The sequence below is a fragment of the Electrophorus electricus genome, unplaced genomic scaffold (assembly GCF_041902795.1).
Source record: "Electrophorus electricus isolate QZ-2024a unplaced genomic scaffold, ASM4190279v1 Scaffold67, whole genome shotgun sequence".
NCBI classification, from domain to species: Eukaryota; Metazoa; Chordata; class Actinopteri; order Gymnotiformes; family Gymnotidae; genus Electrophorus; species Electrophorus electricus.
This window is the reverse complement of record NW_027658784.1, coordinates 199,241-211,599: the sequence shown is the minus strand read 5'-3', so window position 1 is coordinate 211,599 and position 12,359 is coordinate 199,241. Positions and strand designations below refer to the sequence as shown.

The 12,359-nt window shown below is 40.8% G+C and overlaps 1 protein-coding gene across 1 annotated transcript; it reads right to left on the bottom strand.

Moving 5' to 3' along the window:
• Positions 1 to 5,246: 5,246 nt before the first annotated feature.
• LOC145656492 (cytochrome P450 2K3-like) lies at positions 5,247 to 10,935 on the bottom strand. The gene is given in 7 exon segments (XM_081709651.1): positions 5,247 to 5,293; positions 5,296 to 5,436; positions 5,521 to 5,623; positions 5,891 to 6,075; positions 6,269 to 6,296; positions 6,298 to 6,411; positions 10,918 to 10,935. Coding segments are annotated over 7 exon segments (636 nt in total).
• Positions 10,936 to 12,359: the final 1,424 nt, after the last annotated feature.

Genomic DNA, 12,359 nt, shown 5'->3' with positions numbered 1-12,359 from the left:
CCCCCTTCTCTTCTCTTTGTATACTCATTATCTTGGTGATGTAACATCTTCTCATGGTTTCTCCTACCACTGCTATGCTGATAACACTCAATTATTTCTTTCTTTTCCACCCTCTGACATGCAGGTCTCCAGATGTATCTCAGCATGTTTGACTGACATTGCGTCATGGATGATAGCCCACCACTTGAAGCTCAACCCCAGTAAAACCGAGCTTCTGTTCATCCCAGGTACTCCCAACCCTTACCATGACCTCACTGTTTCCTTTGAGAACTCCCTAGTATCACCATTCGAAGCTGCCTGTAGCCTGGGCGTAACTTTGGACAACCAGTTGTCGTTTTGAACTCGTTTCTAATCTAACCCGGTCTTGGAGATTCCTCCTTTGTAACATATGATGGATTCGACCCTTTCTCTCACAGGAAGCTACCCAGGTGCTTGTGCAGTCTCTTGTGATCTCAAAGCCAGACTACTGCAACTTGCTACTTGCTGGTCTTCCTCTAAGAGCCATCAAAGCTCTACAAGTTGTCCAGAATGCAGCAGCACGACTGGTCTTCAATCTTCCGAAGTTCACACATTACGCCACTGCTGCGCTTTCTTCACTGGCTTCCTGTAGCTGCACGCATCAGATTTAAAACCTTGATGCTTGCCTACAAAGCCAAAAATCGACCAGCCCCTTCATACATGAGGTCAATGGTCAAAGCCCAATCTATACCTCGAGTAATTCGAACCTCAAGTACGGCTCGGCTTGAAATACCTTGCTTCAGGTCTCATGGATGACAAGCATCGAGACTATTTTCTGTCTTGGCTCCAAGATGGTGGCATGAACTCCCACTTCCTGTCCGGACAGCAGAGTCCCTTGCAGTCTTCAAATGCAGACTGAAGACCCATCTATTTGCAGAATATTTAAAGGACAACTGACACTGCTCCCATATTGACTGACTAAATTAATACTTTTTGTAGGGTATTGTTTATGTTGTTTAACAAACTCTAGCACTTATTGTTTATAGCACTTATCATTGTTTAAGATAGACCTTATGTATTTTGTACTTCTAGTTATTAGCATTCATCCCTGTATTCTACAGTATTCTAGTTCATTGGTATGTCTGATTCTAAACTACTGTACTGTACTTGGATATATTCTATGAGTAAATGACAAAGCACTTTTGTAAGTTGCTCTGGATAAGAGCGTCTGCTAAATGCCGTAAATGTAAATGTGTGTGTGTGTGTGTGTGTGTGTGTGTGTGTGTGTGTGTGTGTGTGTGTTCCATTCTAGATCCACTTCTAGATTCCATTACAGAGTTTCATGTTTGCAGAAAATCAGGAGACAAGACTCTGCCCACCCTGAGGAGAAATAAAAGAGGGAAGAAGCTAGAGGAAGAGAGAGATGTTCTCTTGAGTTGTTTGTTAGCAGTGTTGATGGTTGGCTTAGTGTATGACTTTGCTTCCCATGTTGACTTTGCACTAGCAGTTTGTTTTTGCCGTTGTGTATTTGTATATGTTCCACTTTGTTCCCTTTGTTGTGTTTCACTGGTAAGTAGGAAGTGACTGCCATTTTGTTTGGGGGGTGGGTTTGCTCTGTGTTTTCCACGTAGTGTAGTTGTATGTGTATTTTTCTTTTGTCTGTTTAGGTTTAGTGAGTTATTTTGGCCTGTGTCACTCCTGACGTTATAATCCAGTGTTACACTGTCTCTTATATATATATATATATATATATATATATATATATATATATATATATATATATATATATATATATATATAATATATAAATATATAAATATCATACTGTCTATTGTACAATACACTGTATATCATTGAACTGTTTTGGTTTGTCGCTGTCTGACTTCATTTCCACCATTCCACTTGATTTGTGGTTTTTATCACATTTCCTCTTACGACCTGGAGCCTTAAATGTTGTCACAATTTTCATTAATAATTTTACAATAAGCATTTAATTATGCTTTAATTGGGGTGCATGTACATAAAGCTTCTCAATGCTTATCTAGGATTTGTTTGTCAGTGTTGTAGATGAGACAAAAATATCACCTTAGGTTAGCACTCATGCTTTGAGAAGCTTTAAGAATATAGGCCTAGATTTAGTAAAATTAAAGTTTAGTTAAGCCTCTTTTCCTGTAAACATTCTTTTAGTTACCTCAACACCACCTATTTTTCACACACATACTGTTAGCTTTAGTCTTTGAGCAAGTAGTATACTCTAGTATCTGAAACAACAGAAAGGACAAAACAATATGAGCTGAAAACAGAAGAAAATGGAAATATAATGCTCTGTAAGTGTATGTAGCATTTAATATGAGAGTGCGCTGACCAAACATGCTGCAATGAACAGGTGATGCCTTTAGGATGTGCAGATTGTGGGGACATTCTGTTTCATGAATTCTAATGGTTTTTTTTAAATACCTAAATTGTTATTACTTTTCTATCATTACTTTTGCACTGTTAGAATAGATCTGTATATATCTATGATAAACTGTGGACCTCCGTAATAGGCATGCTACAGCCCTAGCTACAAAATCTAGATAATTTTCTGGTGTCAGATGATCTAATCTGGTCAATGATGGTCAAGATAGTTGAAAAGCTGGACATCCAGGCAATAGATGTACTTTATGCTATTAAATCATCTGATTAAACTGGTAGACTAGCAAAAGCTACGTTTTGTTTCAGGTTTGATGGTTTAGCCACAATTTCCAACTGGACAGCAGGTCCAGCAGCATAAACAACTTGACCAAGCTATTCAACCAGTATGATTGAGCAGTTGGGTCATACTGGTCAAATCTCAATCTGATTATACTGGGCAACCAGTTTGGTCATTGGTTATGCTGGCCAACTATCTTGTTCTTATCTTATCTGAAGTGTAATGCTTATAGATACATACAAAACACTCTTAATTGTAGGTATTTATCCAGAAACCAGAGTTGTATTATGCAGCATCTCTTTAGATTGAATACTATTCTGTAAAATAGTAGGCAGGTATTTAGACAGAACCTGAATTGTGTTAAATGGGATTTATATCAGCGTTTGTAAGGCTGCGATATGTACAACCTAGCATAAATAAATACGCTAGAATGTATAGCACGAATAGCCAGCCATGATAAAACCATGGTAACCTAAAAACGTACTTTTCACTTGGTTGTTGTTGCTTCCCGCTGGTCTCATTGAAGTCCAATCGCCTCTGTGTCCTCTGGAAACAGCACTTCTGTTGTGTTGGGAATGGATTTGAAGCATTTTTGAAGTTGCATGTGTTTTCTGAATTTGCACCGGGTTGTGTTGTCATTTTGATGAATGTGCTTTATGTATTTGCATTGCGTTTGTGAAATGTATCGCAAGTGTTGTCATTTTGATGAATGTGCTTTATGTATTTGCAGCACGATGGGTCTTCCCTGCAACCGTAGTGGGTGTGGAGTGTGAATCAAGCTCCAACTTTGCTAAAATGAAAATGTAAATAAAACATTTTCTCTCTTGCACTTTATGTATGTTCTTTAGAAAGGCTCTTCGTTCGGCTCTACATTCCTTCACTTACACACAACCCCACACCTGTTCCACCTTCTAGCTTGCCAAATGAGAGTAGGGAGGATTGGGAACTTTCTGCTCACCTACCCGACAGGCAAACCTAAAAGCCACCCTGAAATCATGTGATGAGCGACCCCAGCCCTTAAATTCTGACTCGAGATACCCTAACACAAAATCGATTCCGGTTGAGTCTAAAATGAGAAACTCCAAAACCAGTGGCAATGCTTAACAAGTGCCTTTGACCTTGCTATTCAACCATGCCATCTGATGGACAGCAGTGGGGAAGTCATTTTACATTCTCAAAACCTAACCCCAACAACATATACAATGTGTCATCGCAGTGCTATTGAAAATCTTGGGATTATGAGTGAGTGAGCTCTCATAGAGCTCCTAAAATGATCCAGTTCAAGGGTGAACTGTGACCTGATCCTGAACTCAACTCAACAAACAGGTAACGGGGTCAGCATGGTCTACTTTGATGCCAGTTCGCTGTGTGTTATCATACTACCTGACCACAGAATGACATTTAGGCAAATCCAGTCTAGTTCAATGATTATTTAGGACACACTTCCCTTTCAGGAGTCCCAGTTTAGTGTTCCAAAATCCATGGCATTTCCCTTTTGGCTCTATTTAGTTGTTAATCAATTTTTTTTTCTCTTTCTAGTTTTGTGGTAGCTTGGTGGTTAAGGTAGTTGACTTGTAATCAGAAGATTGTGGTTTCAAGCACCACTGCTGCCAGGTTGCCACTGATGGGCCCCTGAGCAAGACCCTTAACCTTCAGTTGCTCAAGTTGTACTCAGTCATAATTGTAAGTTGCTTTGGATAGAAGCATCTGCAAATGTTATTTGTGGTTTTTCTACAACAATTACTATACCTATAGCTTCATTTTAGTTGGTTCCATATACTCAAGCCCTGTTTATTTACTATATATGTTTATTAACATTTAATTTACCATATAATGCAGGATTCACTTTCATTTTTATAATCCCTGCATACGTGATTAGGACTCTGACTAACCATAACCTGAGTGAGACTGAATTAATATAAAGCTTTTTTTAAAGTAATTACACTTCAATTATAATTAACATATTTCCCTACATTTAGCATGGTGCCCTGGTTAAAGGTATTTTGACAAATTTAAAACATACATTGCTACTATTTCAATCCACTAACAAAAAACTTGATCATCTTAGGGAGGACAAGATGCAACAATTTCTATCAAATGTTTCCAGATGATGAGAGTGTTTACAGTGAAATGCATCATACCTTGTGCAGTAGAAATATTAGACTTTATTTGAAGATTATGGCAAAACAGAGGCAGACTTCCCATGTTGTTCATATGTGTCACACTACTGTCAGATGAAACATTTGTAATAATGTATATACGAATTATACTGAGGGATGACTATGAACTTGACTTGGCATGAAAAACTAAAAGCACTGTTAATATTTACTGTAAATTATTAAGGTTCATTCACATATAAGAAATCATACATTTATTATAAAACTGAATGTTACTCAGCAATATGAATGATGAGGGTTTAATTTTAGGTGCCAAGTGTTGGGGCAGATAAGTGAGTTACATGTGAATGTGTTGGTCACGTGTGATGAACTTTGAAATCCAGGTTGCACCAGTGCCTGTGAATTTTTAAATAGTATTTTGCCAATATTATTCCAACCTTGAATGTAAATACTACCCTTACATGTTAAAAGTGAATGGATTATGCCAAGTAGTTTACTGCGCTGAGCTTATGGGGAGAGGGGTCAACGTGAAGCCCACAGCTGGCATGAGGTCCAACTGTTCCTCAGACACGCCAGGTGGAGGAGTGAAACGAAAGTGCTGCAGAAGAGTGGCGAAGAAGAGGAACAGCTCCATCCTGGCCAGACTCTCTCCCAGACACACCCTACGCCCTTAACAGACACACAGACAGACATTTAAAGTACAACATGAAATCTGGAGCACCAGATCAATGACAGAAAATGATTTCAGTGCACCTCCACAGAAGGGCATGAAGGCATCTCTCTTAATGAAGTGTCCCTACTCATCGAGGAAGTGTCCTGGATTAAAAGTGTAAGGGCTCTCCCACTCATTCTCATCCTTCAACACGGATGTCAAAAGAGCAAATACACAGGTTCCCTGGAAAGAATCACAGTTTTAGCTTAAGCAGGAAGCTAGTGACAGCTTTCTCTGGTATGACAACAGTGCAAAATTTAAATTTACGCAGCCATTTTGTCATGTCTTTGTTATATTTATAAACCAGCCAGTTTCAGCTCTCAGTCTCCTACGTACATTTAATAATTTTATCCTATGCATGCTTTTGTTGTATTGCTTTTAGACTCTTCTCAGTTAATCTAACAGCCTGACCTTCTTGATGAAGAAGCCTTGGAAGTTAATATCACAGGTAGTGGTGTGAGGGAGACTCATGGGTACTATGTCTGCCAGTCTCTGTGTCTCATGGATGACTGCATCTGTGTAAGGCAGGTTCTTGTGGTCATCCAGCACTGGCTGGCGGCCTCCAACCACCCTGTCAATCTCCTGTTGTACCTGATCTGGAGCACAACAGAAGATATTGTCTCGTGTTTTTAAGAAGACAAAAGCAATCAACTCTTTCAATATTACAATATAAACAAATACAAGAAGCAACCATGGTAAACCCTCAAACACCATCAAGCACCTCTTTGTCTTCCTCATTGGAGAAATGTCTTGGACACTGGATATTCACATTGCAGTTGGAATTCTTACCTTGTATGTGGGGGTACTTGGCCATTAAGCAGAATGCCCCAGTGGAGCGTTGTGCTGGTTGTCTCAGTACCAGCAGCAAACAGGTTGGAAACAGTTTGAAGGAGATTCTGTGCATGGAACAATGAGTTCTTTTTTCCAGCCTCCTAACCAATAATCAGAAGGGATCAATTAGTCAGCCAACATAAGAGACCACTTTCTTCCATCAGAGTACAACTGAGTAATACCAGGGATCATATAGAGAGATGTTTGAAAACCATCAAACCACTGGCTTTTTCCATACCAAGCCTAATCAGCTGGCCTAACAGTGAACCAATTCAACAAGCATGAAAAGGTTTTCTTAAGAAGTCCCATTTTATTTATATTTTTAAGGAACCAGTTTTGCTGTGCTAAAACCTATAAAGAAGCTTAAAATCATAAGGTTCCATTTATGCTTGCCAACTTAAGCCATTGTTTCATCCATGTTCATTTGTATGGTGGCCAGGAAGACCCAACATGCTGCAACTACATTAAACACATTCATCAAAACACATGTGCTACATTTCAGAAATGCAATGCAAATTCATGAATGTTATACAAATTCCAAAAACATTTTATTCAAAATGACAACATATGCTACATTTCAGAAATGCAGTGCAAATTCAAAAAACACATGCAACTTCAGAAATGCTACAAATCCAGTCACAACACAATGAAAGTGTTGTTTCAGGGGGACACAAAAAGGGGTTATTCAACCAAACAGCCAGTGAAAAGTAATTTATATTTGTGATTTCCAAAGTTTTGTCACTGGTGGTACAGAATGAACAATTGGCCTATTTGTGCTTTGCATTCTTGCACATGTTTGGTTGTAAAGAATGCAGCCTTAAAGAACACTGATAAAACAAAATCCCAACTAACAGAAATATAAACCTGATCCTGCCAGTTAATAACTAGCTAGATGCATTCAGAGTGTGTTACTATTTTAAACTCCAGTTCAGCCTAAAGAGATTCTGTCGAATACAACTAGGTTTCTGTCCATATACCTACTTTTAGAGCGTTATTGATTTCAAACCATATTTTGTATGTATGTAAAAACAACACACTTGAGATTAACTAGTAAGAATAAGACAATTGACAAGATGGTCACTGTAGCAGACCAGTTAAACTATCAAACCTGAACAAAAACATAGTGTATCCTGTAAATTAGTAACACACTCTGAAGGTAGCTAGCTAGCTAGCTAACTAACTACGTATTAAGCCAGAAACATAGTCGCGTTAAATGGGATTTTTTTTTTCATCAGCGTTCTTTAAAGCTGCATTACAACCTAGCAGAATTAAATATGCAAAACTGCTGAGCATGAATAGATCAGTTGTTCATTCTGTATCAACATAATCCATAACAAACGATATAACCATGCTCTTTCACCATGAATCTTGTTTTATTAATGTTTCCCTTGTTGGTGTCACTCTGGGTGACTTCTCCTTCAGGATATAAACACCTCCCCTGCCCTTCTTTTGGAAAATCTGATCACACCTCCATCCTTATCCTGCCTGCATACAGACAAAACTCAAACAGGAAAAAAGGTTTTCTGATCAGTCTATCAATGGAGTGCAGAGGCCACCTTCACACTTCAGGACTGCTTTGAAACCACAGACTGGTGGATATTTTGTGACACAGCTGGCACTAACATCAATGAATTCTCAGACATATGTGGAATAGACTTTGCATGATCACTGACTACAAAGGAAGTTGGTACTGTGATAGGGGGGTTGACCTCCTCACTTGCAGAGAAGCTAAATGTTCATTATGCTCGGTTTGAGGAAAACATCCCCCTTGCTGCAAAACTCCCAGTAGATCAGGAGAGCTTTGTGTCTGAGGAGGTCAGATCCTTTAAGGCAGTTAACCCACGCAAGGTACCTGGTCCACAATTGGATACTGGACTACCTGATATGCAGACCCAAGGTGGGGAAAGTAGAAAACAGCTTCTCTTCAACACTGACTCTGAGCACAGGGGCTCCACAGGGTTGTGTGCTCAGCCCCCTCCTGTACTCCCCATTTACACATGACTGTGTAGCCAAACACACATCTAACATCATCTTCAAGTTTGCTGATAGCACAACCATCCTAGGCCTCATCACAAGGGGAGACAAGTCAACCTACAGAGACAAGGTTAGTGCTCTATCAAAGTGTTGCTACGACAACATCCTCCAGCTCAATGTCAGTAAAATGAAGGAGATGATTGTGGACTACAGGAAGCTGCATTTGGGTGGTCACTCTCGCCTATACATCAACGTATCCCAAGGGGAAAGAGTCGGTTGAGTTTTTCGGTATACACCTCACAGATGACCTCACCTGGTTCAACCACACCAACACACTGGTGAGATCAGCCCAACAGCACCTCTTCTTTCTGTGAAGGTTCAGGAGGTTTGGCCTGCCGCCTGACATTTTCACCACCTTTTATAGATCTAAAACAGAGAGCAAACCCACAGGTTGCATCACTGTCTGGTACTGCAGCTGCACTGCAAGTGACTGAAGGTCCTCCAGAGAGTAGTGAGGACTGCAGAATCCATCATAGGCCACAAACCTCCAGCCTTACAGGATAGCCATCAGTCCTGCTGCTTGAGGAAAATGAAAATGATGCAGCTAGACAGTAGCCACCCAGCACACAGCCTGCTCACTGTGTGTCACAGGCATCGCAGTTCCCACGGCGACATATTTACGTGCTTGGTTTGGTTTCTGTCCCTGGTATACTTGGCTCGGTTTTGTCAAGCTCTTGTTTTGGTTTCGTTCTGTTCCACCCCCGAGCCTGTATCCCCAGCTGTAATTATGTTCACCCGTGTCTGGTAATGTTTATCTGGATCTTCATCAGTCTTGGTTATTTAAGCCCTGTTTTGCTTTCCAGTTTGTCGGTTATTTTGGTTTGCCAGTTGTGTTTAGATTTGGTGTTGCTGTTGCTGTCATTGTCTCTGTTACTTCCTAGTTAGTTTCCTGAAGTCTACCTCATTCTGTGCTGATGAACAGTTTCTACCCTCCTATAAGGCTCTTAAACAGGATGTGAAACAGTTAGTCCTTAGTATTAGTTCTTGGCAGCACACCACTACTTGAACATTTCCACATAGTCACTATTAACATACAGGGTGTAGTTTATCTACAGATTACCCTGGGCTAATATATTCAATAGCAGGAGGCTCCTTATTAGGACTCTTCTGAAGTCTAGTCACCATCTATTCTGAAAAAAATCAAAACAAAAAAGTAAATAAATAATGAATGAAAAACAAATAATTTACCTAATTAAAATTTAAATAGTACCATGATCAACTCACACACACATTCCATCATCTAAATTGGCTGAATAAGGTTTTCTGAATCCTTGGCTGAAGTCATAGAATATGGGACTGATGTCTCTTGTCTCCAAATTCTTCTGCATGATTCACCAGTGCTTGTTTGACAGTTTGATATCCTGTCAGGACAACTACTTTCTTTGGACCAAAATACACAGTGAATATGGATCCATATTGTTTTGACATCTGCAAACACAAATTGGATGGATAAAAAGTTTTCTGTTAATACAATGTACTCTATACAATGGGTTGATGGATTTTTTTGAATTTTAAGTAAAGACACTGCCATATTTATTTATTTAGTTAGGGTTTCAGAAGTAATAATCACATTGTTGAACTTGTGACTTTATGAGTCAAGACTGATTTAACATAGTCCTTAAATAATAATTAATTCATTAATTTTCCCTGCTAATCAGAGTGGTGCGGTAACGTGCGGTGGCCCGAGTGCCGTAGGGGGAGCGGCAGGACGCACAGACTCCTCCGACTGGGACGAACATTTATTCACATTTAACATGAAACACTAACGGCACTCACAAGAATCACTCACGACTGATACAAACAAGAAACGATTAACATTAAACACATACGGTGAACACTAATACAGTGAACATTGACTATGTTACAGCACACGTTACAGAATAACCAACCGCTACAGCACGCACTCTCCCTCGACAAAAAAAGTAATTCCTAGCGGGGGGTGCATGAACATCCTCTGCACCTCTGCCTGGATCCCAGGATATTGGGGAGAGGACCGTTGTCTGCGTCTTCTCCGGAGGTAGAGGGGAACAGCCCCAGGAATTTCTTGGGGGGGGCCTCAGGCGGTTGAGCCCGGGCCAGGGAGGACCGAGGGGCACCACAACCACCAGAAAGAGGGCGGTTGCGTGGAGCCAGCGGGATCTCCCAAGACCCTTCTCCTCAGCTGACTCGCCAGCGAAACTGGAAAGGTCTGCCCAAAGCCTCAGAGGCAACCCGCCTCTGGGACGCTCTTAGAGCGGCGGGAAAGAGGAGGACCGTTTAGGGATGTCTGGAACCGGGGCGGACGTGCACCCCCGCGTGTCCGCTGAGGCCTCGGACACGTCAAGGAGCCTGCGGGGACGGCGGGCGCCACGTCACAGCGCCTTGTGTTTGTGTGTTGGTGCTATTGTGTGTTTCTGTTTGCGCCTTTTGTGTTTACAGGCGCAACGTGTGGTGGAGTGTACCGGACTGCCCCGAGAGAGGCAGGGAAGCTGCCTTTCTCTCTCTCCCCGCGAGGTCTCTCTTGCTGGCGGCACCTGGCCCGCCTGGGCGCCGGGCACTGCCATGCTGTGTTTGTGTGTACGTGTACACGGTACCTGGAGGTTCACGTTCATTGGACGGATGCGTCGGGATCCGCGCCCCTTGGGAGGGGGTTCTGTCACGGAACGCTCGCCTCCCGCGATTCACGTGGTTCGACCCGCCATGTGCAGTGGGAGGACTGTCTTGTCTGTAACCACACCTGCACCTCGTATATACACCTGCACCTTAATGTATATAAACGCGTGTTAAAGTGTGCAGGATGTTGGTTATTGTTGGCGTAATGTCTGAATGTAATGTGTTTGTTAGATGTATTCTTGTGTATCGTGTTTGTTTAACTTTAACCATTTCATGTTCCTTGTTTGTGATAAGCGTGCCATTGTGTCGTTTGTTAATAAATGTTCGTCCCAGTCGGTAGAGTCTGTGCATCCTGCCCCTCGCCCTACGGCACTCGGGCCGCCGCACCTTACAGGTGCCCCAAGTAATCTTATCATTTTTGATTGCCAATTTATTGAGGTGATCATAACACTATATTTGTGACAATAGCTGTTGTAAAAAATGCTATATACCAACTAGCTAGCTATCTTCTCCGTAAACTAGCTACTGTTAGCTCACACCTACGTTCCATGCAAACATTATTGTAAAAAGTAGAAAAATGAACATTATGAAAACTATTCCAGTGTTTAATTAATATCACTTCCACTTTGTAAATATTTCTACCATGTGAGTCACGTATCTGTGACTATCATGAACAATTGCATCATTTCCTAGATGAGGCAGATGTAAAAGGAGACATTTACAGCGAGGCCTTACTTAGCCATTGTTGTAAAACAATTATTTTGTAGCCTTCTTGTCATTTTACTACCTTAACCCTTTCCTTTTATAAGCTGTTTTTTAATCAGTAACAATTTATGAAACATTAGCTAACCTACTAATATGCAAAAAATAGGCTTGTCTTCATAGCCAGAGTACACATATTATACTGTTACTGTTCCATATTACACAGGGTACTGTTCTGAATGTTTCTTGTAGATAATGGTCTAATGAATCATTGCTTGGTCTTACTAAATGCTACGCTGTCTGCCAGTTCACACAAGCCACCTGTTGCAGTGTTGCTGTCAATGTATGTCAATTAGAATTCTGTCAGTGGAGGTGCTGATGCCATCAGGGGCTGCTGTGTTCTCGCACACATAGCTGGCACTAAATAACAGGTCTAAACCAAGTTAAGAATGCACTCTTCTCGGTAAAATTTAATTTTTAGCTCTGAAAATGACCAAGGTGTGGACCTCAGTGACCTCATAGCTAGCTATGAGCATGCTCCTAAAGTTAAAGGGGAACTTCATGGATTTGACTAATTTTCTTTATCATTCAATGATTTAGACATAAACAAAGTTATTAAGAGTTTTTTGGTGTGAAATGTGCATTTCTAGACACATTTAGTAATTAGCTGTCAGAGTAGTTCACAGTGGTAGTACTAGAACCACACGTTGTGACGTCTACA